The 27313-nt window shown below is 42.3% G+C and overlaps 1 protein-coding gene across 15 annotated transcripts; it reads left to right on the top strand.

Annotated features, from left to right (window-relative positions):
• The first annotated feature begins 1070 nt into the window (after positions 1–1070).
• Positions 1071–22581, top strand: LOC139532517 (target of Nesh-SH3-like). Of its 15 annotated transcripts, XM_071330227.1 has the most exons (24): positions 1071–1246; positions 3125–3193; positions 3290–3425; positions 4418–4608; positions 5304–5356; positions 6346–6385; positions 6762–6839; positions 7033–7107; positions 9916–10122; positions 10491–10568; positions 11421–11636; positions 13414–13617; positions 14273–14338; positions 15139–15225; positions 17017–17079; positions 17375–17497; positions 17634–17723; positions 17846–18055; positions 19307–19412; positions 20242–20321; positions 21220–21249; positions 21678–21836; positions 21942–22064; positions 22223–22581. In XM_071330227.1, exons 1-24 carry the CDS (start codon positions 1081–1083, stop codon positions 22336–22338), a joined length of 2766 nt encoding a protein of 921 aa, XP_071186328.1. In that variant the 5' UTR covers positions 1071–1080; the 3' UTR covers positions 22339–22581. The 15 variants fall into 15 exon arrangements, with proteins under 15 accessions (XP_071186328.1, XP_071186330.1, XP_071186331.1 ...); XM_071330229.1 differs by lacking the exon at positions 7033–7107; XM_071330230.1 differs by lacking the exon at positions 10491–10568.
• The last annotated feature ends 4732 nt before the right edge of the window (positions 22582–27313 follow it).

Genomic DNA, 27313 nt, shown 5'->3' with positions numbered 1-27313 from the left:
ACTTGTTCAATTCGGCGCATGTGACAAATAAAGTTTGATTTGATTGAAGAGGTTCGTGGGTCATCGATAATGAAGGCACCAATATTATATCCAAGGTTCATCCCAAGTTTGCTCTGTGAATGTGAGTGATTAGGTTATGGTTAAAACCTAATTAATGCTCTGAGTGATGATGAGGGTTAGCTGGAGTGCCAGAATGCTCGCCTTGCCTCTTGCCTGAATGGGCATTAAAAGGGCTGTTGACTGATGTGTGTGACGATAAAAAACTGCCACAACATCCTTTTCCGAACACCAACTTGAGCCCCTTTATGTGGCATTTTAGGCCTGCTTTTCATTAGCATTCAACAGCCTCTTTAACCCAGCAGCTGAATCAGTCAAGTTCCTGCATGGTGGGAAATGGGAACCTGGTGGACAAGGGAAAGCCTTTTCCAAAGCTAAAGAGCCTTAATACCAGGTTTAAATGAGCTCCATTACTAATGTTTAGGACATTTCCCAGACAGCTATTGAGCCTCTGTTCTTTAATAATGACTTTTCTGAACTCTTTGGAGCTCAACCTTCAAGAGTTACATCCTCCATTGCATTTCACCTTCTAATTTGACCTCTCCTGTGCTTACGCACTCCCTCAAGCCTGACGATATCAGTGGGTTTAAAGTACTTTGGGTTTATCCTAATAGTCCAATGTTATGACTGATGGGGGAATCAAGTATCCCATCTCCTGTATGCGTTCAGGGTAATATTGGCTGCAGTTGAAGAGTACTGCAGTCTGTTTCCTGAAAACCACAAACACAATCCTATTTGATTAATCCCTTGGGTACCTGGGGAGAGGCAGCTGTTTATCTTGCAATTACCCCTAAATTAATCTGTCCAGAAGAGTTTTAAATGCAGCACTTATAGATGCAATTCACAAATGCTCTGCACAGTATTTGCAATCTGCTCATGTTCATGTGAGGTGCTGAAGGTTAGCTGTGATGGAATGCACTAGCATCTTTAGGTGCAATGCACCACAGTTCAACTAATCATAACCACAATGCAATTCAACTGTATTATTCTACTTGTTGGCCTTTAACAGTGAGAAGACAGAACATGAAGGTTCGCATCAACGCTACGGGCGACACCATCGTGATGAAGTTTGTCCGGCCCAACCCTGACACCAAGCTGGAGGGCTATATCCTGGGCTACGGCAGCAGCATGTTCTCTAAACAGTTCATCCAGCTGCCTGAGAATGGAGAGCCCTACGAGACTGAGATAGGTAAGAGCAGTCTATGGTAAGACCACGCACACACACTAACCTATTGACTTTCAGGGATTCATCAGATAGTCATAACATAACAGTGTATATTGTGACTCCAACATACGTCAGTAGATAACCCAGGGGAGAAACCATTCCTCTGAGAAACCTAGCAACCTCTTTGTAGAGCACAGAGATTCTCCAAACAGGGTGAAAAGGGCAGGAGTTACACTAAGCACGCCACAGTGTTGACTTTCCTCTTTAGAGCCCTTTCCTGCAGCTCAATGGGTTCCATTCATCATCAACCACAGCCTCTCATGAGATACTTTCATCATCCCAGCATCCCAGCCCACTATGGCACCTTAGCAGGGCAGCACAGAGTCAGTGGAAGATTACCTTACAGCTTGTGTAGATCATCTATTGAGCGTGAAATCACATGCTTATGTTAGAAAGCTTATGATTATGCTTATTTTTCTTGATACTCCCACTCACTAAAATCACTTGAGATAAAGTAAACAACGGAGTGTTTTCATAATTAAATCAAACAAATACGGTTCCTTTATTGCTGTTTTGTGTTGATCTGTTTGGATTTATGATAGGCACGAAATGAGAGCAGGTCAGGAACAGGTTTCCTCTTGTTGTATGAAAAGGTCTCAATGGCCATTGGCTATGAAGTGTTGGAGTAGAAAGGAACCAGAGACTAAAGAGAATGGAACAACTCCCTTGGCTGGCTCCCCAATCAGTGAAAGGAGCGCTGTTTGTTCAATGCGGAACAGCTTTTACGTCACTTTTCCTTGAGCCCTTTCACCTGTGTGAGAGACAACAGAAGTGATCAAACATCATTTCTCACTGGTACAAGCTGTGACCTTCCACGTACAAAAACAACGACGACAAAGAGCCGAGTTAAATTGGTCTCAGGTGCCCCTCCAGAACACCTGATGGAAGTACCTCATCACAAGAGAGCCCCGAGGGATCCAACGAGAGAGCAGAGGGTAGACAGAACCTTCTCAGCAATAATGACACACGTAGTAGTGCAATAGGGTATGGTTGTGTTACTGTGACTCTCTGGGATCCTCTTCTGTGCTGACTCTTAACTTATTTAAAGTGTTTCCCCACACCCAACAGTTTGCTTTATTTTAAGCAACCAAGTGACTATCATTTGTCCAATGCCCCACCCATAACATTGTGCCAGCTTCGATCCATGCCAACCTACTCCGGCTCCTGGCATGCCAGCTCAAGTGCTCTGGCTTTATGTTCATCCATTGCTCCACCCTTCACATCCTGTCTATTTTGTTCTGTACAGTTATTCATTAATGAGCTCGCCATTCTCATGCAATAGAAACACAATGTTTTTGGATCACTGTTTTTATAGCACATTGAATCCAAGCGGCCAGATGTGTCTTAACTGTGTTCTAGATCCATACCCATATTTCACCCCTCCTAGCTGGCCTCAGACATTGTTTGCATTTGATCAAGTATTATAACAATAGACAACTGTTAGATTGTGGCTGGATAATATAAACCCCTTAGAGAATTTACTGTATGTATTAAAGTCTCTGCAGGTTGGACAACGTTCCATTGTTCCGAGGAGTTCAAGCAACTCAATTGCATTTCAATTTACCATCCGAACAACTGTTTGTTTTCATCTGTTGTGCTTAAAGTCAAGCCCTTTCATCTGTGTATCTGTTCCATTTCTGTTTACAGCTGATTTGAATAGTTTCAGCCCATCTCCCTAACACCAGAGACCTGGCTGGGTAGTGACTCACCAGGCGTCAGCAGGACTCTTTCTTCCCAAACCCTTCTTTCACTGCCCAGGAGAATATTTCCCCCCTTCTGGTATATTCCTTTTTCCATGACAGAGAAATCAATGTGACAACGTTTTATTTTTTAACCTTTTAGACGCTGAACCCAAGTATCTTGTTGCTGTCCAGCCAATCCCGAGCAACGACGTAAAGAAACAATGCACAGGTACCGCGGCAGTCTGTCTACGCATCTAAAAGGTTAAATCAGGTCATCAAATCTGTTGCAAATATAGTGTATGACACTTGACCTTTGTCCTCACAGGAAAGGTCTACCTGGAGAAGCCACTCCACCTGGTTATTGGCTCCGTCACCCCAACCTCTGTGCTGCTGTCCTGGGGAACCTTCCTGAAGACGCCCTACGAAGCAGGCAACATCATGAACGACTGTTTGGAAGACGGGTGAGTTATACCCTACCGCACCGCCAGCCAGGCATCTGGTTCCAGTTCCATGTTGCATTTTTCAGGCCAAAGCTTCCACAGAAACAGCCTCACTCAGCTCAAAATGGATGACAGGTGAATACAGTTACACACTGTTAAGGCATTCAGACTATCTGGTTTTCACAAAAGAGAAGGATCTAGTTGAAATCAGGTGCACACACTGAGATCTGAATACCAGGCTGTTATTGCTAGCTATGTATAAAGATGACATACTTTATGAAGGCTTGACTAGATTTAAACTCATACCGTGCATTCATTGTACTGTGCCGTCGAACCTTGGAGGATTTATGACGCATAACAGTTCTGTAGAGAAACGTTGAGGAAGTGTGCCATTTATTTTCTATGGAAAATGGAGAATGGGAATGGACCGAGGTCTTTTCCAACGCAGGTGTGTGCAGGAGTTGACTGAGAATACATGGAATGTACTGCTGGGACACAAACACACTTTTCCATCACTCGATTTATGCTCCACCTTAAATACATTCTAGAATTTCCCCTACTCCGTAAGTTGGAGGAGTCGTTGGAAATCTCGACCTAAGTTACAGCTGAGAGTTCCCCCTTCTATCTGGTGGCTTATTAAAAGCTAATATCAGTTTCTTCTGTTTATTGCTTGGCTACCGCCGGCAGCGCTACCCAGAAAGACAATCCCTGAGGGCATGAAAATGGATTGGTTGACACTGACGACATGACCGGAGATACCGGAGCCAGAATTAACAATAGCTAATGGAGGAAGCTTGTTTAACATATTAGTCACTATGGTTCATCAGACCACAGCCGTAGAGCTGGAATAGCCACCCATACTGTATGATGTGGAGCACACCTGCTGTGCTTTGTTGGTCGATGAGAAAAGAAGGCAGAATTTTCCAAAGGTTAGAGTTTGCCATAAAGATGCACAGCTACTGTACAAGAATCAGCATGTTGTTTACTGTGCCTTGTTTGTCCCTCCCATGCAGACACTACACCGTCCGCTACAGGGAGAGGAACAGGAAGTGGATCTACCAGACCTGCCCCACCAGCGACACTGTGATTGACAACCTGAAGCCCAACACCCCATATGAGTTTGGGGTCCGCTCCAACAAAGACGAACGCAGCGGAATCTGGAGCAAGCCTGTCATTCACAAAACCAACATGGGCGCAGGGTTGGGTAGGTTACTTTCTACATGTAATAGTTACTAGTTACCTGTCCAAAATTGTAATCAGTAATGTAACTTTTGAATTACCCAAACTCAGCAACGTAATCTGATTACTTTCAGTTACTTTTGGATTACTTTCCCCTTAAGAGGCATTAGAAGAAGACAAAAAGGATCCATCAAACACATTTGTTGTGTCATCAAAGTGGTCTCTGACTTGTGGTCAGACTTGATCAAGTGGAACAAACGTAAACTTACCGGCTTCTTTTCAATGTTGAATTGAATGCCATTGAGAAAACAGAAAGGTGTCATAATGTATTTATTTTTTGAGCAAACATCCTTTCCAAATTTAAAAGTAATCCAAGAAGTAGTCATCTCGTTTTTAAAACGTATCTGTAATCTGATTACAATATTTCAGCTGGTAATGTAACTGATTACATTGACAGTTACTTCCCAACCCTGCATGGGCGGTATGTACATCATACTTAGGAAAATGAAAATCAGAGAGTTCAGGCAGTACCTCCTCGTTTTATTTTTGAAGAAGTCTGTAAGAAATCTTTGTGGCTCAAGAACAAAGAATAAAACATCCATATCATGTGAGCCATTTTGTGCTTTATTGTTCCTACTTGCCAGACTTTCAAAAGATCACCTACCGACACTCTCTTCTCAGAATAGCAGTTGTTTACATCTTCTTCTCCATGTTTTGCAGACAAAAGCATCCAGAAACCCTACAAGCACCGGACCCCTATTGTGAAGCCAATGGTATGTGCTGTGTTTGTTGGCCATACAGCATAAGAACCTATGACCTACGGGACTCTCAGTCTCTGCATTAAATCGCTTCCACAGGCATACGTATTCTCACACTACAACTTTACCCTACCACTCATTTATTTTTCTTTCTGAAAATATTTTTCTATTTCCTGCTGTCACTATGGAGGGAGAATATACAAAGGTGGTGAGAGAGGGTGAGAAGCAGAGCATAGCTGAGCTGTATAAGACCAGAGTAGAGTAGATAAACTGCTGTCTGCTTGCCCTGTCTGACCCCAGCACCCGGCCTGAGAGACTCTTTAACGTGGGTTTAAGAGGGTCACCGTCACTGCCCAGCTGTGACAGGCAGAACATCGCAAATCAACACATGACACGCTGGCGCTGATATAGTCTTTCTGCCTACAATCAATTAATCAAATGTATTTATATCTAAAGCCCTTTTTACATCCGCAGATGTTACAAAGTGCTATACAGAAACCCAGCCTAATCCTTTATCCAATCGCTTTCATGGCAGCTATGATTTTGATTTTGTAGCTTATATGCAAGTGTGACTGTCATATGGCCCTTGACCGTGTGTGTGTGTGTGTGTGTGTGTGTGTGTGTGTGTGTGTGTGTGTGTGTGTGTGTGTGTGTGTGTGTGTGTGTGTGTGTGTGTCTCAGTTAGGCTAAGTCAGGTACCAGGAAGTGAAGTGTAGACAGCAGACTATAAATGTTTTCTGGTGAAATGGCTTTTCCAGGCAGAAGTCAGGATTGATGTAAGTGCCGTTAAGGGAGGTCGAAGGGCACGTTAGGTACGCTAGAAGTCTCAAGGGAGACTCTCAGTGATGTAGCACTCAAGGGGAGACAGCTCAAAGCACAACGCTATCCTCACCATAAAATGAAAACATGGCTTTAGCACGGGTAGCGTATTAGCTTTGACATATGGCTGTGGATCTGGCGGCAATAAAAACGTCCACCAACTGTAGATTGTTTTTGTTTCTCAGAAACCACCCATGTCCCGTGCACTTTTCCCACCTCGTCCAGGTAAGCCATTTCAGTGTAATCATTTGAAACCAGAACTTTTATATTGCATCCAAATGAAACAACGAGGAATGCTACATGCCCATATGCATGTCCAGGCAACACCGTTACATAAGCTTTATTCCAATATACAGGAATGTAGAGTATGTCATGATATTGTTCCAGGTGTGTAAGTCCAGACAGCTAAATGCTACTTACCCTTGTTACACCTGTTTTCTGAGGATATAGCTGCATACTACACTGTTTTACACTGTTTTAATATGGTATAATGCCTATGTAATGTAAAGTGTTGGTTTACAGCATCACTACTTTAGACAGGGAGTATGTTGCAGCAACTTGAAATCCTGCCTATCTCCTCTTGATTCCCTTTCTCCCCCAGCTATTCACAATAAGACTCAGCCTAGACTCTCTCTGACCAAAAACCAAGCTTTCCCAGGAGCTCCCAAGACATCTTTTGGTGATTACTCTCTCTCATTCTAAAGCACTTAACTTTTCATATTGTTTTTTTTTTTATTGTTGCCAAAAACACTACTATTTTCACTGTCTTTAAAGACCTTCTGTGGTCAAACACATTTCCTGCCCAACACCTTCGCTACCTTTGCACTTTGTTCCTATTCACACTTTATGAAACGTGATATTATTTTCTACAGCACCACCAGAGAGCCACCTGGAAGCTAGACCTGACCCCCGCTCCAATGAGCCTCAATGGCCACAGTTCCCACTGGGTAAACGGAGACTGACATTTTGAATCATATCAAGCTTAATTCGCAGTCAGTCATCGCTTGGCTATGTCCACTATGCTGATGCGAGGGGAGGGGTGGGCTGGGGTGGGGGGTGAGAACCGCAGCTGTTTGTTGTGATTGGCTGCATGCTGGCATGCCTTGAGTCCACTGAGAGGTAGAAAGTCCCTGGATCGTGGAGATGGTGGTGGCACAGGATGGTGCCGCCACAGAGTTGGAAGTATGCGCGTAAGTTTCTTCCAGAGCAAATGCGAAGGGCACGCATGACGGTGATTTTGTTTTGCTTAGACATCAGGCGCTGTGAGAGGATTGGCTGCTTGTTTTTCTCAGTTTCCCTCCATACTGTATCAGTCCAACTCTGCACTTTACCTTTACCTCTCTCTCACTTCCACTCTTTTTGTCTTTCACCCATAGCTCATCCATTGATCCATTCATCCATCCTTTTTCTATTTTTCTGCTGTTTGTTCTAGAGGTCGACCGATTAATCGGAATGGCCGATTAATTAGGGCCGATTTCAAGTTTTCATAACAATCGGAAATCGGTATTTTTGGACACAGATTTGGCCGAATTTCTTTTTTCTTTGTTCTTTTTTTTTTACACCTTTATTTAATCTTTATTGAATTAGGCAAGTCAGTTAAGAACACATTCTTATTTTCAATGACGGCCGAGGAACGGTGGGTTAACTGCCTCGTTCAGGGGCAGAACGACAGATTTTTACCTTGTCAGCTCGGGGGATTCAATCTTGCAACCTTACAGTTAACTAGTCCAACGCTCTAACCACCTGATTGCATTGCACTCCACGAGGAGCCTGCCTGTTACGCGAATGCAGTAGAAGCCAAGGTAAGTTGCTAGCTAGCATTAAACTTATCTTATAAAAAACAATCAATCAATCATAATCACAAGTTAACTACACATGGTTGATGATATTACTAGTTTATCTAGCGTGTCCTGCGTTGCATATAATCGATGCGATGCGTATCGTTGCTCCAATGTGTACCTAACCATAAACATCAATGCCTTTCTTAAAATCAATACACAGAAGTATATATTTTTTAACCTGCATATTTAGCTAAAAGAAATCCAGGTTAGCAGGCAATATTAACCAGGTGAAATTGTGTCACTTCTCTTGCGTTCATTGCACGCAGAGTCAGTGTATATGCAACAGTTTGGGCCGCCTAATTTGCCAGAATTTTACGTAATTATGACATAACATTGAAGGTTGTGCAATGTAACAGGAATATTTAGACTTATGGATGCAACTTGTTTTCGAGATTATAGTTTCCGGATTCGACCATATTAATGACCTAAGGCTCGTATTTCTGTGTGTTATTATGTTATAACTAAGTCTATGATTTGATAGAGCAGTCTGACTGAGCGGTGGTAGGCACCAGCAGGCTCGTAAGCATTCATTCAAACAGCACATTCCTGCGTTTTGCCAGAAGCTCTTCGCTGTGCTTCAAGCCTATCAACTCCCGAGATTAGGCTGGTGTAACCGACGTGAAACGGCTAGCTAGTTAGCGCGGTGCGCGCTAATAGCGTTTCAAACGTCACTCGCTCTGAGACTTGGAGGAGTTGTTCCCCTTGCGCTGCATGGGTAACGCTGCTTCGAGGGTGGCTGTTGTCGTTGTGTTCCTGGTTCGAGCCCAGGTAGCGGCGAGGAGAGGGACGGAAGCTATACTGTTACACTGGCAATACTAAAGTGCCTATAAGAACATCCAATAGTCAAAGGTTAATGAAATACAAATGGTATAGAGAGAAATAGTCCTATAATTCCTATAATAACCTCAACCTAAAACGTCTTACCTGGGAATATTGAAGACTCATGTTAAAAGGAACCACCAGCTTTCATATGTTCTCATGTTCTGAGCAAGGAACTTAAACGTTAGCTTTCTTACATGGCACATATTGCACTTTTACTTTCTTCTCCAACACTTTGTTTTTGCATTATTTAAACCAAATTGAACATGTTTCATTATTTATTTGAGGTTAAATTGATTTTATTGATGTATTATATTAAGTTAAAATAAGTGTTCATTCAGTATTGTTGTAATTGTCATTATTACAAATAAAAAATTTAAGAAATCGGCCCATTAATCGGTATCGGCTTTTTTGGTCCTCCAATAATCGGTATCGGTATCGGCGTTGAAAAATCATAATCGGTCGACCTCTAGTTTGTTCTTCCCATGTCTATCCCCACAACCTCTGTGACTCTCTCTCTCTCTACAGCAGTGTCCATAATTTCATATGTTTGTGTCCACACACCATGACGTCTTTCTTGACATCAGTCACCTCAATCATCTCTCTTCATGTTTCATCCCTGTCATCTCATTGGTTTACAGAGTTGTTGCACTTAAAGCCAGTGGCAATGCTGAGTTTGAACAGTCTGCATGACAACACTGCATGCAAAAAACGTGCTTGAATTTCCCATTAGGGAAAGGCAGCACACAGTTGCTCTGTACCCCTTCTGTCCCTCTAAATACTCCTTCCAATTATATTTTCAAGACTTTCTGTGTGTATTTCAATGAGATACAACTACATTATGTGACAAAGTTAAATCAACCTGAATCCACTATTTTAAAAAGATAAATAACTACAATCTTATACAGTCAATGAAAGGCATTCAGAGACATTCATCTCAGAGCTAAAGAGATGGATTTGAATGCCTGTCTATGAACTGTTGATATTGACCTCAACAATTGGGCATCAAAATGTTCCATAAGGTACGTCCTTATATGACTCCATAGTTTCCAGTCCCCATAATCAAAGTTTACCTCCCTCTTCTCTCTCACCCAGACGGAGGAAACAGTATTAGAAATGCTTCCTCTCATCTCGTGGACCTCCCTCCTGCCCCCTCCCAACTCCTGCCCACCAAAACCCCCAGTACCTCCTCTGCCACCCCTGTCCTTAACAACCCCTCTCCACACGGTGAAAAGCAACAGGGACAGACCCAACCCAGGGGACCTACTAGCGCCACAGAGAAGCCACATAACCCTTCCTCTGGTAATTTCCACCTTTCAACTCTTTTACCTTCCCCTTCTTTTACAGAGTCTGTCATGTCATGTTAAGGGCATCAGAGTATACTCTGGTACCCCTCAAAAAAGTGATCTAAAATGCCTAACTCTCTTCGGAGTAAACGCCTAGATGTTTACTGAAACCGAAAGGCGTCCTGGTATCTAAAGCTATTAGGGACATTTGAACTTTTTACGAAGTGAGGCAGGAATCCTTTTGTTTTCCTTTACCTCACTGGGTAGTCTTTGAGAGTGCTTCCCGAGTAACAGATAGGCAAGGAAGCTCTATCTTGAATTTCTCTACAAACCACTGTAACCCAACCCTCCAGAAACAGATAAAACCATTTTTTTCCCACACAGCTCTCAGCGAATCACAGAAAGGAGCATCACTGCTAACCCCCGCCCTGGGCAGTGAGAAAGCCAATAATAACAACTTGGGTAACGATGACCTCATCGTATGAATGCCCTCACTGTGTTTTGCCTCAGCTGGTCTACATACACTCCACTGTCTGTCTGCTGTCCACTGTGTCACCATCATCTCAGACCACAGCTTCAGTGTTGTTGTCCAGCTTTAATGCAGACTCATTGGTCCACAGCTTCAGTGTTGTTGTCCAGCTTTAATGCACACTCATTGGTCCACAGCTTCAGTGTTGTTGTCCAGCTTCAATGCACACTCATTGGTCCACAGCTTCAGTGTTGTTGTCCAGCTTCAATGCAGACTCATTGGTCCACAGCTTCAGTGTTGTTGTCCAGCTTTAATGCACACTCATTGGTCCACAGGTCATGATCAGGAGTTGGACTAAATGCCCGTTATTGCACCATCCACCACATTATCAACCACATTAACTGCATTATCCATATCTGCATGGCATACACAATCTGACAGTCATGGTTACGCTGCACTGCTTATCCCCAGCAGCATCTATGACTCTATTCCGCAAGATTGTGGAAGCTTTAGGATGAAAAATGCTTGAAAAAGTAAATATTGTTTACGCCACTAAATTAATTAAAAGTACACACAAAAAACATGCAACACTTATAACAACAAGGCTAACATGAGTTAAGAGCCCATGTTAGGGAACTACAGTAGATGCCTTCAATCAAACTACACTATTGAATGCTGCAGATCATTTGAGAGATCATTGATTGAATCATCCTCACTAACCCCACTATTCCACTCCTAAAGGCCGTGGCTCCCAGCACACCTGAATGGCACAACACATTTGTCATTAACAGACATTGAGACTACACATTGTAACAGGTTCTGCAATTGTTTTTGTGGTTTTCTAGGTCAAGGCAGCCAGAGAAATTTGAAACCCCTTGGTCCGGCCATCACACTGATAGCCAGGACCATGAAGTCTCCTGCTGCCACAAACCCTCTCTTTCCCTTCACTGATGGCTCAAGACGAGATACCCCATCCTCCTCCTCCTCTTCTTCCTCATCCTCCTCCTCATCCCTTCTTCACAGGGCTAATAACTCATCACAGACCTCCAGGACACCAGGGGGTAATGGAATCTCTCTCCCTCCCCTTTTCCTTCCTTCCTTCCTCTCCTCCTCCTCCTCCTCCTACTCTTCCTACTCCTCCTCTTCTTCCTCCTACTATGTAATCTCCTTGTGGTTTTCTTGAAATCTCCCCTACCCCCACAAACCCTGTGTAACCAGTGTGCGTGCAGTACTTCCTCCAAACCAACCACAAATGTTGTCATATCTGGGCAGAGGTTGAGGTCAGGCAAAGATTGCAGAGTTGGTTTGGCATCAAGTGCCTAATTTCACCCTGCACAACATGTGGAGAGCGTGATCAGTCATGTTTTCGACATAGCTTTACATCTCCGTGGTCAAGATTTGTCATGGCTGCCCAATCTATCCATCTCTCGACTCTCGCACCATCTGAAGAAGTCACTGCTACTTTTAGAAAGATCTGTCAGATACGGTCAGCATGTCGTAGATTCTGGTTGCAGCACGGGTCAGCCATGTTAAGACAGCGCTTTCCACTGTCTTTGGAGAAACACGTTGTTCACTTGAGGCTGAAGCGCTAACATGACTCTCCGCTGGTCCATCACATACTGTATAACACGCTACCTTTCCACACAAAATCACATGTGTTTTTGTCCTGTCTTTTTTTCTTCTATTTATTTTCCTCCTCACAAGGCCAGTTGGGAGATTCATCTCAAATCTGTTTCTTTCCTGAAGAATTAAGTCTGAGCTAACAATACTAGCCGATCCAGTGTTGTTGTGCAGCTTCAATGCAGACTCATTGGTCCACAGCTTCAGTGTTGTTGTCCAGCTTTAATGCACACTCATTGGTTCACAGCTTCAATGTTGTTGTCCAGCTTTAATGCACACTCATTGGTCCACAGCTTCAGTGTTGTTGTCCAGCTTTAATGCACACTCATTGGTCCACAGCTTCAATGTTGTTGTCCAGCTTTAATGCACACTCATTGGTTCACAGCTTCAATGTTGTTGTCCAGCTTTAATGCACACTCATTGGTCCACAGCTTCAGTGTTGTTGTCCAGCTTTAATGCACACTCATTGGTTCACAGCTTCAATGTTGTTGTCCAGCTTTAATGCACACTCATTGGTCCACAGCTTCAGTGTTGTTGTCCAGCTTTAATGCACACTCATTGGTTCACAGCTTCAATGTTGTTGTCCAGCTTTAATGCACACTCATTGGTCCACAGCTTCAATGTTGTTGTCCAGCTTTAATGCACACTCATTGGTCCACAGCTTCAGTGTTGTTGTCCAGCTTTAATGCACACTCATTGGTCCACAGGTCATGATCAGGAGTTGGACTAAATGCCCGTTATTGCACCATCCACCACATTATCAACCACATTAACTGCATTATCCATATCTGCATGGCATACACAATCTGACAGTCATGGTTACGCTGCACTGCTTATCCCCAGCAGCATCTATGACTCTATTCCGCAAGATTGTGGAAGCTTTAGGATGAAAAATGCTTGAAAAAGTAAATATTGTTTGCATCACTAAATTAATTAAAAGTACACACAAAAAACATGCAACACTTATAACAACAAGGCTAACATGAGTTAAGAGCCCATGTTAGGGAACTACAGTAGATGCCTTCAATCAAACTACACTATTGAATGCTGCAGATTCATTTGAGAGATCATTGATTGAATCATCCTCACTAACCCCACTATTCCACTCCTAAAGGCCGTGGCTCCCAGCACACCTGAATGGCACAACACATTTGTCATTAACAGACATTGAGACTACACATTGTAACAGGTTCTGCAATTGTTTTTGTGGTTTTCTAGGTCAAGGCAGCCAGAGAAATTTGAAACCCCTTGGTCCGGCCATCAAACTGATAGGCAGGACCATGAAGTCTCCTGCTGCCACAAACCCTCTCTTTCCCTTCACTGATGGCTCAAGACAAGATACCCCATCCTCCTCCTCCTCTTCTTCCTCATCCCTTCTTCGTAGGGCTAATAACTCATCACAGACCTCCAGGACACCAGGGGGTAATGGAATCTCTCTCTCCCCTTTTCTTCTCCTCCACTTCCTGCTCCTCCTCCTCATCCTCTTACTATGTCATCTCCTTGTGGTTTTCTTGAAATCTCCCCTACCCCCACAAACCGTGTGTAACAAGTGTGCAGGACTTCCTCCAAACCAACCACAAATGTTGTCATATCTGGGCAGAGGTTGAGGTCAGGCAAAGATTGCAGAGTTGGTTTGGCATCAAGTGCCTAATTTCACCCTGCACAACATGTGGAGAGCGTGATCAGTCATGTTTTCGACATAGCTTTACATCTCCGTGGTCAAGATTTGTCATGGCTGCCCAATCTATCCATCTCTCGACTCTCGCACCATCTGAAGAAGTCACTGCTACTTTTAGAAAGATCTGTCAGATACGGTCAGCATGTCGTAGATTCTGGTTGCAGCACGGGTCAGCCATGTTAAGACAGCGCTTTCCACTGTCTTTGGGGAAACACGTTCACTTGAGACTGAAGCGCTGACAGGACTCTCCGCTGGTCCATCACCTCCTTTTCCTATTTATTTTCCTCCTCACAAGGCCTGTTGGGAGATTCATCTTTAATCTGTTTTTTCCTGAAGAATTATGTCTGAGCTAACAATACTAGCTGCTTTTTCTATAACAGTCACTCTTCTTCTCCACAGCCAATGGTAAGCATCACAAAGGAACCGGCCTTCCCAAATCAGTGGTTTGGAACAGACTGAGAATGGGTAAAAAGAGCTGATATTTCTCCTCTGTGTCTCTCATCCATTAACCCATACAGTTTGTTGGCGTTGTGGCGGCATCATCAACCAATATCGGTGTCCTTCACCCATTCATTTTGTTTGTCAATAATGTGTCTGTCTCTCCATCCATCCATTCATCAGCCCGTCAGTCTGTCTATCCATGCGTTGCCATCTGTCCAAGGGTCTTGGTGTTCTTGGTTTTCATGCAAGCTTCTGCAGATTCAATGCTGTTGCAGGCTTCAAAAGCTTATGACAACGAGTAATCAAAGGGGTATTAAGTAATCACTGCTCTTTTTAGGGAGGTAAGCCTGTGTTAGTACCCATTTGTGGTGGTGGGGAAACTCAGTTCATGTTTTCCAAGCAGAAACTGAAGCAGTTTCAGAGGCCTTCAAAGATCAGGCTCTTTGTATGCCGAGCTACATAACCAATGCTGTTTCTCTGTCACAAACTGGCAAACTGGAAGTCAAATCAATGTTGAGCTGCTTATGGTTGGGGTTCACCCTGTGCATGATTGTATGCTTGTCAGTCCTGTACTGTCCTTATTGAGCATGAGATGTGGTTGGGTTGTCTATCATCATCATTCACTGTATGTTTGTGCTCTGTTTCATGTTATGGTCAATTGGTTGTGTCTTTACTGATAATGCAAAACAGTGGAATACTCAAGGAGGATTCTTTGAAAGATCTTAATTGATATGTTCAGATACCATCGATGTCTTCAAGTGTCTGGACACGCCACATTTCCCTCAAAGACACAATAGGTTTTAATCGTAGTACTTTTCCTGCAGCAAACACAAACAACTCGCTGTTGGAGGACATAAACCCTGATGTTTCGGGCCGTTCAGGCTACTCTTCCATTGAGGACCAGTTCTATGGTAAAATGGCATGAATCCAGTCTTATCTGCACCCAGCGCCAAGCTAGCCCTGCCCACGCTGACACACGCTAGCTTCCATCGCCATCGTTTCCGCCCAGACTGCATGAGTCGGACATGTTGGATGTAAAATACGTCTTATTTTGATCAAAACACTGGACGACCATCACTAACAATTCCACCATAGGCTTCAGTTCAGCCGAGCCTCTGGAAAATACTTTCCTTTTTTGGAAAGTATGACGTCTGAGGGTCATTAGCTTATTTTTAAGAACCTTATTTTGGCGTGTTTCTCACCAAGCTTTGCACTTTCTCTTACCACATGTTAAGAAATAAAGTGTTCTATAATAGCCCTGCCGCCGTGTAATGAACTTGACGTTTTGTTTGGAGGGCGGCTCAAATGTTATTTTAATCTATTTTCCTGGGTAGGTTCCACATGCTTCTGGCTTGATTGCAAGTATTGACTTAAGAAGAACAATAATCTTCACAGGCTAGTGCATCACTGTGGAGGTGCCAGTGTTTAGAGTACCCATCATGCAATCAGGAAAGCATGGCATCAGCTTTTCATCAGCTACAGGAATTCAATATTTGCATTTGGTTCCAGATTTGTGTTAGTATGAACTAGACTTAGTGGACTAATATTTTTGCATGAGTAGACAGGTCACAGTGCAAAGGCAGAACAAGTCAGCAGTCAATAATGATTGTGTTTGGTGGCTCGTCACTTGATCATGCAGTCACCTATGATCAAGCTTCACTGCATGTTCTGTACCCTGTGAAACATTTGCAATCTTGATCTATGCTGGTTCCATGTGGCTAGAAAAATGCAATGTTTTAAGATTACGTAGAACACTGTCATTGCAGAGAAATATCTATTTTTTTCTTATAAATGTACAACATATGCTATCCTGAATGACAGCATGAAAAAAGTTTGGGAAAGCTTTTCTTTTTAAGTAGAACCATGTTTTCTAGAAACTGTAGAGTTGGATAAAGCAGTGCTAACTGCAAACTGGCAGTATTTAAAACATGGATATTTACATGTAATTGATGGAAAGAAATGGACCCATATTGTTTTATATTACCAGCTAAAATGTTTCAGAGCTACACCAGCTTTTATGTACTGGGGCTTTGCATTTAGCACATTTTCTTATGGATTAGGAACAATTCTTTGATTGTGAAGAATTTGGCCTCAATGCAACAGAACGCTAATTGGCAACAGGTTAAGCATTTCGTTCTGGGTAAATTTAAGAACATGTGTAAAACCTCAAGGAATTACAAAGGATTGTTCATGTTTTAAGGTTCATTGGGCGTAGGGTATGGGGTTTTACCATCCGTTTATTTATACAGTCCATTTAGAGTTCCTCCCAGGCATAGAGATGCCAAAATAATTTTCCACAGCTCATGGTCATCAGTATGATGTGCTATCTAGAACCTAAAAGTGTTATTCTGCTGTCCTCAAAAGAGTTCTACCTGGAAGCAAAAAGGGTTCTCCTATGGGGACAGCAGAAGAACCCTTTTTGGAAAGCTGTTCGCTAACAGTGTATAACAGATGGCGCATGTCAGATACGTGATGAAATCCTGCTGTTGGATTTTCTCTAGATATTGCCGATTGTGTCAACAAAAGGTATTTGGGTTATTCTACAAGTGGCGGTGAAAGAGTGTTCCACTGTTTTTCATCTAAGATGACCTCTTCAAGGCAAATAATGCCATCAGAGAGACAAAGGAATGGTTCTCGCAGAAATTGTAATTGTTTAGTGATTATGTGATTGACTGTTGTTTCCTTTGATTTCTATTTTTCAGGATCTCGTCCGTCCATTCCTGTCAACAAAAAGACCAACCTGGTTGGCAAACCTGGTGATATGAGTAAGGTTTAGTTGGTTGTAATAATAACACATAATTGAACATTGAGCAGTTTTCTATACATCATCCACTGCCTGAAATGGGGGTGTACACACCAGTTCCAGAACTCCATTATAAACCAGCTGTTAGTGAAAGAGTATTTTGTCATCATGAAGTTTGTCACTTGGCTGAGCTTATGTTTACAACCTCGAAAGGCACTTTTCCTCTAAGCAAATATAGAAATATTGAGAAAGTCAAGAAAAACGACAAACTTTTTTTTTTGTAAACAACGTGCTTTGCCAAACTCTGTTCTCTACAGACAAGCTGAATGTCTTAAAGCAAACGGACAAGGCCTCCATTTTGAAGAAGTTCCCATCAGTGACGGCTAAACCTGCCAAGCAAGACCGCAGATACACAACAACGACTACACCATCAGTCAACGGTATAATTGATCACAATTCAGAGCTAAATTATGTCCTAAGAAGACCTACATTACTGGTGCCCCATGTGAGGACAATCCTTAAATGTATTTTGTGGAGCTCGAAAGCATATCCTTGTCCTTTCTCATCCTCTCACAGACATCTGGTTTGAAACCTGGGAGAACTCCTCATTATTCAGCTCCCTACCGGCCTCTGACGTGGACGCATTGGGAAAGAAACGTTTCGTTGGTAAGTAAAAAACCCTTCTTGTAACTATCATGTACTTCTATTGTCCCTGGCAGAAAATTACTAAACGGTCGCTTTGAACCAGCAGTGCAGGGATCCTTTAAATGTGATCTCTCTTCCCTAAGCACCCCATGTAGTCTACAAGACGGACAAGAAACCAGACGAGCCGTGTTCCATCACAACCTCTCTCAGCTACTTCCCAGAGGAGGAGGGCGGGGAGACAAACGTGACAGCCCCGCCCAAGTCTCCGCCCTCCAACCTCACTGTGGTAACGGTGGAGGGATGCCCCTCCTTCATCATTCTAGACTGGGAAAAGACCGACAATGACACCACAGGTGGGGAGAGTGGGACACTGTACACGTCTATGTACTCCAACTACAATGCAAATGCATAGCAACATACACCACTGTTCAAAAGTTTGGGGAAACGTAGAAATGTAATTGTTTTTCAAAGAAAAGCAAAAACAAAGTCCAGTAAAATCACATCAAATTGATCAGAAATACAGTGTACAATAGACATTGTTAATGTTGTAAATGACTATTGTAGCTGGAAACTGCATTTTTAAAAATGGAATATCTACATAGGCGTACAGAGGCCCATTATCAGCAACCATCACTCCTGTCATGTTGTCATGTTGTGTTGGCTAATCCAAGTTTATCATTTTAAAAGGCTAATTGATCATTAAAAAACCCTTTTTCAATTATTTCAACTGTTGTCCTGATAAATAAAGCAAGCGCAAGAGGACAAGTACATTAGAGCGTCTAGTTTGAGAAGGCCAGCATCCCGTAGTCGCCTCTTCACTGTTGACGTTGAGATTGGTGTTTTGCAGGTACTATTTAATGAAGCTGCCGGTTGAGGACTTGTGAGGCGTCTGTTTCTCAAACTAGACACTCTAATGTACTCAGTTGTGCACCGGGGCCTCCCACTCTCTTTCTATTCTGGTTAGATCCCGTTTGCGCTGTTCTGTGAAGGGAGTAATACACAGCGTTGTACGAGATCTTCCGTTTCTTGGCAATTTCTCGCATGGAATAGCTTTCATTTCTCAGAACAAGAATAGACTGACGAGTTTCAGAAGAAAGTTCTTTGTTTCTGGACATTTTGAGCCTGTAATTGAACCCACAAATGCTGATGCTCCAGATACTCAACTAGTCTAAAGAAGGCCAGTTTTATTGCTTCATTAATCAGTACAACAGTTTTCAGCTGTGCTAACATAATTGCAAAAGGGTTTTCTTATGATCAATTAGCTAATCTAAGTTTATAATTTTACAAGGCTAAGACAACGTGCCATTGGAACACAGGAGTGACGGTTGTTGATAATGGGCCTCGGTACGCCTATGTAGATATTCCATAAAAAAATCTGCCATTTCCAGCTACAATAGTCATTTACAACATTAACAATGTCTACACTGTATTTCTGATAAATTTTATGTTATTTTAATGGACAAAAAATGTACTTTGAAAAACAAGGACATTTCTAACTGACCCCAAACTTTTTAACGGTAGTGTACATTGGAAAGTGTGACTCTGAATATTGGGATACTTGGTGAATTCTTGAATTCAACAGTGATTTCCTGGTTGTTGTGTAGAATATGAGGTAATCTCCACGACGAAGGGACCAGATGGTACTCAGGTCTCCATCCTGACCACCAACCAGACTCACACTGCAGTGGAGAACCTCAAACCCGAGAGCAGGTATATAACATAACATCTTTGTGCCTGTGTTTCAGATTGATACAACACATTGTATTCTCTCGGTATGCTCTCTCTCAGTCCTCAGACGGTAGCTTTTTTCAGAGCTTTGAAAAAGTATGAAAATGCATGCACTCGCTACCGTAAGTCTGCTAAATAACTCAAATGTAAATGTTTGTGAAACTTAAACTTTCTGAAAGGCTTTCGTTCATGGAAATAATACAACATTTGAATTATTCATTGTATTATTACTACTTTTGTCAGAAAGATTAGCTAGCTAGCTATGTCTGGTTAAGATCAGGACCTGCACTTCTCTCTGGCGTAGTTGGAGAAGAAAGGTTCTTCACGTGTGGAGAGCAGAGGAGGGCCGCCACGCTCCCGAGGTTTTTAATGAAGCCTGAATATGGGACTATTTGACATTAAAGAAGTGATAGAATATAAACCAGCGCTTCCTGTGAGCTGAGCCTGCTGAGACTACTGGCACGTGGTGGACCAATCGCTGTGTCTGAACATCTCATATGGAGGAGACATTACCGGGAGGGACTCTCTGGCTCTCCTGGCTCTCTGGACTGCACTGTCTGGAGAAGAGATAAATAGGGAGGCAATACTAGAGCCTCATTTTTCCTTGCTGTAACAACAAGGGCGAACAATAATACAGTACCTTTCCATCAAAATACTGTGTCCACTTTAAACGCTGTGAGGATTAGAGGAAAATCTGATTCTGTGGAAATGATTGCTTGCAATTGGAGCGGAAATTGGAATCTGGAGCGAGTCGGTTGGATAATCGCTGTGAGACCTTCTGATAGTGACACTTCCTGCTCTTACCTCACAGCTACGAGTTCAAGGTGAAACCCAAGAACGAGCATGGAGAGGGGCCACCCAGTGAGCCTGTGTCCTTCAACACTGAATCAGGTACAGTATGGGCCACATTGTTTTCTAGGCCAGCACTAATGCGCCTCATTAAACGACACAAGAACTTGGTGATTGGTTGTTTCGTTGAATCGCTGACTTACACCATTACCTATTAAGGAGTCAGTTAAAAGTTCAAGAGCCACATCTGGCCTTTGGCGTAGGCCATCTGTTGACTAGGTCAGGCATTTAGCGTTAAACAAACAAACAAGCATCCACTAAAATACGCACGTACAAACGTACTAACGCACAGCCTCGTCAGCCAGCTCCAGTCATGTCTGGCGGTCCACCACTTACCGGTGTAGGGGTCTGTAATTAACTAGCTGTTATTAACCTAATGATTTCAGCATGGCCCCTCCATTTCCATAACATTGGCTGCTGCCTCTCCATGTAAACTGCCTCCAACCCCAGGAGTGCTGTCCGGCTGCCAGCTCTCCCTCATCCTGCATTGCAGCTCACAACACACTCAATCAAACTAACTAATACAACAGCGTATCATAAATGAATGGCAAGTAGGGAATCAGGTCATTTTTATGTTTCTGGGAGGACCTCACCGCTGGGCCTCATTGGCTCACAGAGGCTTACCCTCTATGTGAGAGATGATGAGGAGTTTGAAGGCAGATGATTTGTCTTGGAGTCTCCTGGAGTCCCACACTAGCATATCAGACTGGCTCTTCAGTGCCAAAGTGGACTAAATTACTTGCCATAGATTTTGTATGGCTTAGCTACAAGACGTGTGGTTTTGTGGTCTTTTATTTAGGAGAATCACCAACTTATTTCAAAATCGTTTCGGAACCATTTGTACAGTCTATTATGAGAAGAAGACATTTGAAAGCACCTACTAACTCACATTTCTCTCTCTGCCTCTTTCTCTCCATCTCTCCATCCCTCCGTCCTGCAGCGGACCCACGTGTGAGTGAGAATGTCTCAGGTAAGCCCCTCAGTCTGTGGTCTGTCCTGAGCACCGGTCCCAGGTGACACATTCCACCAGGCTGAATGAATGGATGATCTAATGAAGGTCTGGCCTGGCACAGTGAGAGTCTGTGGAGACTCAGGCCACAGTGCCCCAGTGCAGCAGTACACTGCTCTCCATCCAATATCTATGAGCTCACTTCTTCCACACCCAACTCACAGCCAGACCAAACATTTACACAGCTAAATGAATGGAGACATTTTTATTTTCCCTTTCATTTCATCAGTAGTAAAAGGCTGCGATACACTAAAAAGACAACTCTGATTGGGAATGCAAATATACATTTGGGCTTCTACACATCTCTATTTTCTTAATTATTATCTTGGTTTCATGCTTCATGCCTTTGATATTCCACGTTCGAATATTTTGTTATCTCTTTCCTGTAGGAAAAGATGCCATCTGGACCCAGTTCCCCTTCAAGACAGACTCATACTCGGAGTGCAATGGCAAGCAGTACGTGAAGAGAACCTGGTACCGCAAGTTTGTGGGCATCCAGCTCTGCAACTCCCTCCGATACAAGATATATCTGAGTGATTCTCTCAACGGTCAGTTCTGCTTCCGGCACTCAGTGTCTATAGTACAGTACAGTACTGTAGCTCAGTTTAAATTGCCATCCCTTTTGACAACTTTTTCCCCTAATAACTTTACAGGTAAATTTTACAACATTGGGGACCAGACTGGCCATGGTGAGGACCACTGTCAGTTTGTAGACTCGTTCCTCGATGGAAGGACAGGAAACCAAGTCAGGGCTGACCAGCTGCCAGCAAGAGAAGGTACAAGCTACAGCACTGACAGATCTATCTTTGAATTGTTGAAATGAGAACCTGTTAAGAATATGCTTATTATCCATGCCTGAAAACAACTACATTTTCACAATGTCTAAAACGACTCAAAGTTCAGCGCCTCACTTCATTTTGTCTGTCATATACAGGGTATTACAGGGCTATGAGACAAGAGCCTGTCAACTTTGGTCAGATAGGAGGGAACTCTCACGTCACCTACGTGCCATGGTACGAGTGTGGAACAGCCATTCCTGGCAAATGGTAGGACCCCCCAAAGCTGTCTGTGGAGAAGCCCCAAGGATATACAGTACATATCAAACCGGCTGGGAAGGTGGCAGGAGGGGTCATTCTACGCATCCAATCAGTCTCTGGATGCTACATATCCCCCATCCATCCGCCTCCGAACCCCAGCCATGTAAAAACGTGTACAGGATCTCCGTGTCAGGTTAATATAATGTCCATATGTAATAGCCTTATCTTATTTATCAAACATGACAAAAAGGCAAACGGATAAATAGAACATAGTATGAGATAGATGGAGAAACTTCTAACTAACAGTGTGAGGTAACAAACATACAGTAGATATCTTCTTTTTTTTTATAATGGGAAGCTGGCTCCCTGAAACTTATTTTGATAACGTGTATAATATTATTTATCAAAGTGTTTGATGCCATGTTCCGAGTTCTAGGAAATGTGTTATAATGCAACGCTTTTGCTGTACAGTACGAGTTGTAGAGTTTCAGACAACCTGCCGGAATTTCATGGTTTCATTCAGTGACCGATTCATGGTGCAAGAATTGTTCCATAATTTGGTCAGTCTTAGGGCTCTATTCAATCCGTATCGCTGAACCTCAGCGTTGCGGCGCGATTGAAATTTAAAGGCAATATTCCCGAGTTAGCGGAGACTGCATTCATGGTAAACGCTGCATATGTCGGCTCAATGGGAAATGACCTTTACATTTTCATCACGCAATCTGTAACGCTTCAGCGAAACAAATTGAATCCAGCCCTAGTTCAATATACACCTTCAGAGAAGATAATGCTGTATATATTAACATGAAGTCCACTCTCACACATATCCACTAACCAGTGGAGGCTGCTGAGGGGAGGACGGCTGGAACGGAGTAAATAGAATGGCATTAAACATATGGAAACCATGTATTTGTTGTATTTGATAACATTCCACTAATTCCGCTCCAGTCATTACCATGAGCCCGTCCTCCCCAATTAAGGTGCCACCAACCTCCTGTGCCAGTAAAGTTCATTGTATGAATGTTGACCGAGCAATGGCACATGGTGCACCTGCATCTTCCCCTCGCAGTCACCTAAAACCAAAAACAAGCATTGGAAAATAAGCACATGCAGAGGACGTCTTGTACCAAACCAATATTTCTCCTTCATTAGCCCTGATATATGGGGTGGCTATGCATGGGAGGTCTTTACACTTGCAATTTGCACAGCATAAATGTATTTATATGTATATGGAGAGAAAGTATTTTTTCAACTAACTTTTTCAAAAGACACGTCCCTTAAAGCGAACGTTCATACTTCACAGTGTTCCACTGGCAACATTTTACAGCCTCTGATACAACACGTTGTATATATATCATGTTGGAAAATAAGAGGGATATCTTATCTTCTTAGTAGCCTTGATAAATGGTACAGAGAGGAGTCCTGTTGAATGATTTCTTAGTTTTGTACAAAAATACACTTTTGGCTCAATGCGCTTGCAGATCAGTGTTTTTATACTTATTTTTTATGGAAAATGTTTGTCATATGGAACTGTACTCTTGTTTTTTTAAACATACTTTCATTCCTGTATCTATTTTCAATAATAAAAACAGAAGGTCTGTTACTTTTTTATTTAAAAAAATATGTCCTTGCCATTTTTCACTTTGGGTAGCTAGAGTGAGAAAGTGTTTTCCAGTTGAAGGAGCGTACAGGTGGAACTTGAAAAATAAACTGCCTTCCTTAACTGGGCTGCTCTGTTTCAGCCATAGAATTTATATTAGGTCTAAAAGAAAATGTAGTGGTTATTATGGTCTGTCTATGTTGACATGAGATGTTGACCACCACTGAGCCGATCCCGTTACAGCTCATACATCCTGGTGTACTTTCCCCATGTCAGAGTAGAACGACATCGCCAATTAGAAAAATCAACAGACATCCATGGATTACCACACTTTTCCAGAGAGAGCCCAACGAACGCCAAATTCAACACAGGGACATTCTTAGAAATCGCAGGGGCAAGGGGAAAAAAAGGCTCTCAATGTCTGTATTGGCTTTCCAAGAGAAAGTTATAGTCTGGGCATAACAGCTAATGTCACATCAAGGTGGAGCGTTCCCTCAAATAGGACAGTAGTCTGATCCCGGGAACCTGACTGCATCTCCCACAGCTGACCTATATACGCTTTTAGAAGCAGTCTTTCAAAAGGAAGTTCAAGTTATGTCACTCATACAAAACCATCAGGTTAAATACTGCTAAAATAACCACTTCATACAAAACCAGCAGGTTAAATACTGCTAAAATAACCACTTCATACAAAACCAGCAGGTTAAATACTGCTAAAATAAACACTTCATACAAAACCAACAGGTTAAATACTGCTAAAATAAACACTTCATACAAAACCAGCAGGTTAAATACTGCTAAAATAAACACCGCATACAAAACCAGCAGGTTAAATACTGCTAAAATAACCACTCATACAAAACCAACAGGCTAAATACTGCTAAAATAACCACTTCATACAAAACCAACAGGTCAAATACGGCTAAAATAACCACTTCATACAAAACCAACAGGCCAAATACTACTAAAATAACCACTTCATACAAAACCAGAAGGTTAAATATTGCTAAACTAACCACTTCATACAAAACCAACAGGTTAAATACTGCTAAAATAACCACTTCATACAAAACCAACTGGTTAAATACGGCTAAAATAACCACTTCATACAAAACCAACAGGCCAAATACTACTAAAATAACCACTTCATACAAAACCAGAAGGTTAAATACTGCTAAAATAACCACTCCATACAAAACCAACAGGCTAAATACTACTAAAATAACCACTTCATACAAAACCAACAGGCTAAATACTGCTAAAATAACCACTTCATACAAAACCAACAGGTTAAATACTACTAAAATAACCACTTCATACAAAACCAACAGGCTAAATACTACTAAAATAACCACTTCATACAAAACCAACAGGCTAAATACTGCTAAAATAACCACTTCATACAAAACCAACAGGCTAAATACTACTAAAATAACCACTTCATACAAAACCAACAGGCTAAATACTGCTAAACTAACCACTTCATACAAAACCAACAGGCTAAATACTGCTAAAATAACCACTTCATACAAAACCAACAGGCTAAATACTGCTAAAATAACCACTTCATACAAAACCAACAGGCCAAATACTGCTAAACTAACCACTTCATACAAAACCAAAAGGCTAAATACTGCTAAACTAACCACTTCATACAAAACCAACAGGCTAAATACTACTAAAATAACCACTTCATACAAAACCAACAGGCTAAATACTGCTAAAATAACCACTTCATACAAAACCAACAGGCTAAATACTACTAAAATAACCACTTCATACAAAACCAACAGGCTAAATACTACTAAAATAAACACTTCATACAAAACCAACAGGCTAAATACTGCTAAAATAACCACTTCATACAAAACCAACAGGCTAAATACTACTAAAATAAACACTTCATACAAAACCAACAGGCTAAATACTACTAAAATAACCACTTCATACAAAACCAACAGGCTAAATCCTGCTAAACGAACCACTTCACCCTTGTTGCTTTAGTAATAATAACACTGCTCTGTATTAAGAAGGATGGACCAGTCTGTGCAGGCAATGAGACATTACCAGCTGTTTTTTTTTTTTTTTTTTACAATAAGATATGCAGAATGATAAAGATAAGCTTCAGCTAACCAGTGACATCAGGGACACTGCCAGACCTGGTGCCAAGCTGATCCATGGGGAACAACGCAGCGGTACGAGTTACAGAATGGGAATGTTATACAGATGTGGGATCTTCATTTGAAACAGTTTGCTACAGCAGGAAAATAATCCTGCAGCAACAGGACATGTGATTTGTTATGTGGATTATAATTCATGGGAATTTTTGTAGGTGTTGATAATTTTTTTGTAAGGGAAAATCAAATCTGAAATTTCAAAGTGGATATTGCAAACTTCAAAAGCCTTTTAAAACCACAAATATACTACAAATAGCTTACAGTACATTCGGAAAGTATTCAGACCCCTTGACTTTTTCCACATTTTGTTATGTTACTGCCTTATTCTAAAATGTATTAAATTGTGTTTTTTCCTCATCAATCTACACACACAATACCCCATAATGACATCACAATACCCCAGAATGACATCACAATACCCCAGAATGACATCACAATACCCCATAATGACAAAGCAAAAACAGTTTAGACATTTTTGCTGAGAAAAAAAATATTTAAAACAATGAAACAATATCACATTTACATAAGTATTCAGACCCTTTACTCAGTACTTTGTTGAAGCACCTTTGGCAGCGATTACAGCCTCAAGTCTTCTTGGGTATGACGTTACAAACTTGGCACACCTGTATTTGGGGAGTTTATCTGAATCTTCTCTGCAGATCCTCTTATGCTCTGTCAGGTTGGATGGGGAGCGTTGCTGCACAGCTATTTTCAGGTTTGATCGGGTTCAAGTCCGGGCTCTGGCTGGGCCACTCAAGGACATTCAGAGACTTGTCCCGAAGCCACTCCTGGGTTGTCTTGGCTGTGTGCTTAGGGTCGTTGTCCTGTTGGAAGGTGAACCTTTGCCCCAGTCTGAGGTCCTGAGTGCTCTGGAGCAGGTTTTCATCAAGGATCTCTCTGTACTTTGCTCTGTTCATTTCCCCCTCAATTCTGACTAGTCTCCCAGTCCCTACCACTGAAAAACAACCCCACAGCATGATGCTGCCACCACCATGCTTCACCGTAGGCATGGTGCCAGGTTTCTGCCAGACGTGACGCTTGGCATTCAGGCCAAAAAGTTCAATCTTGGTTCCATCAGACCAGATAATCTTGTTTCTCATGGTCTGAGAGTCCTTTAGGTGCCCAAGCAGGCCGTCATGTGCCTTTTACTGAGGAGTGGCTTCCGTCTGGCCACTCTACCATAAAGGCCTGATTGGTGGAGTGCTGCAGAG

This window comes from Salvelinus alpinus, chromosome 10 (assembly GCF_045679555.1).
Source record: "Salvelinus alpinus chromosome 10, SLU_Salpinus.1, whole genome shotgun sequence".
NCBI classification, from domain to species: Eukaryota; Metazoa; Chordata; class Actinopteri; order Salmoniformes; family Salmonidae; genus Salvelinus; species Salvelinus alpinus.
This window is presented reverse-complemented; position numbering and strand designations above follow the sequence as displayed.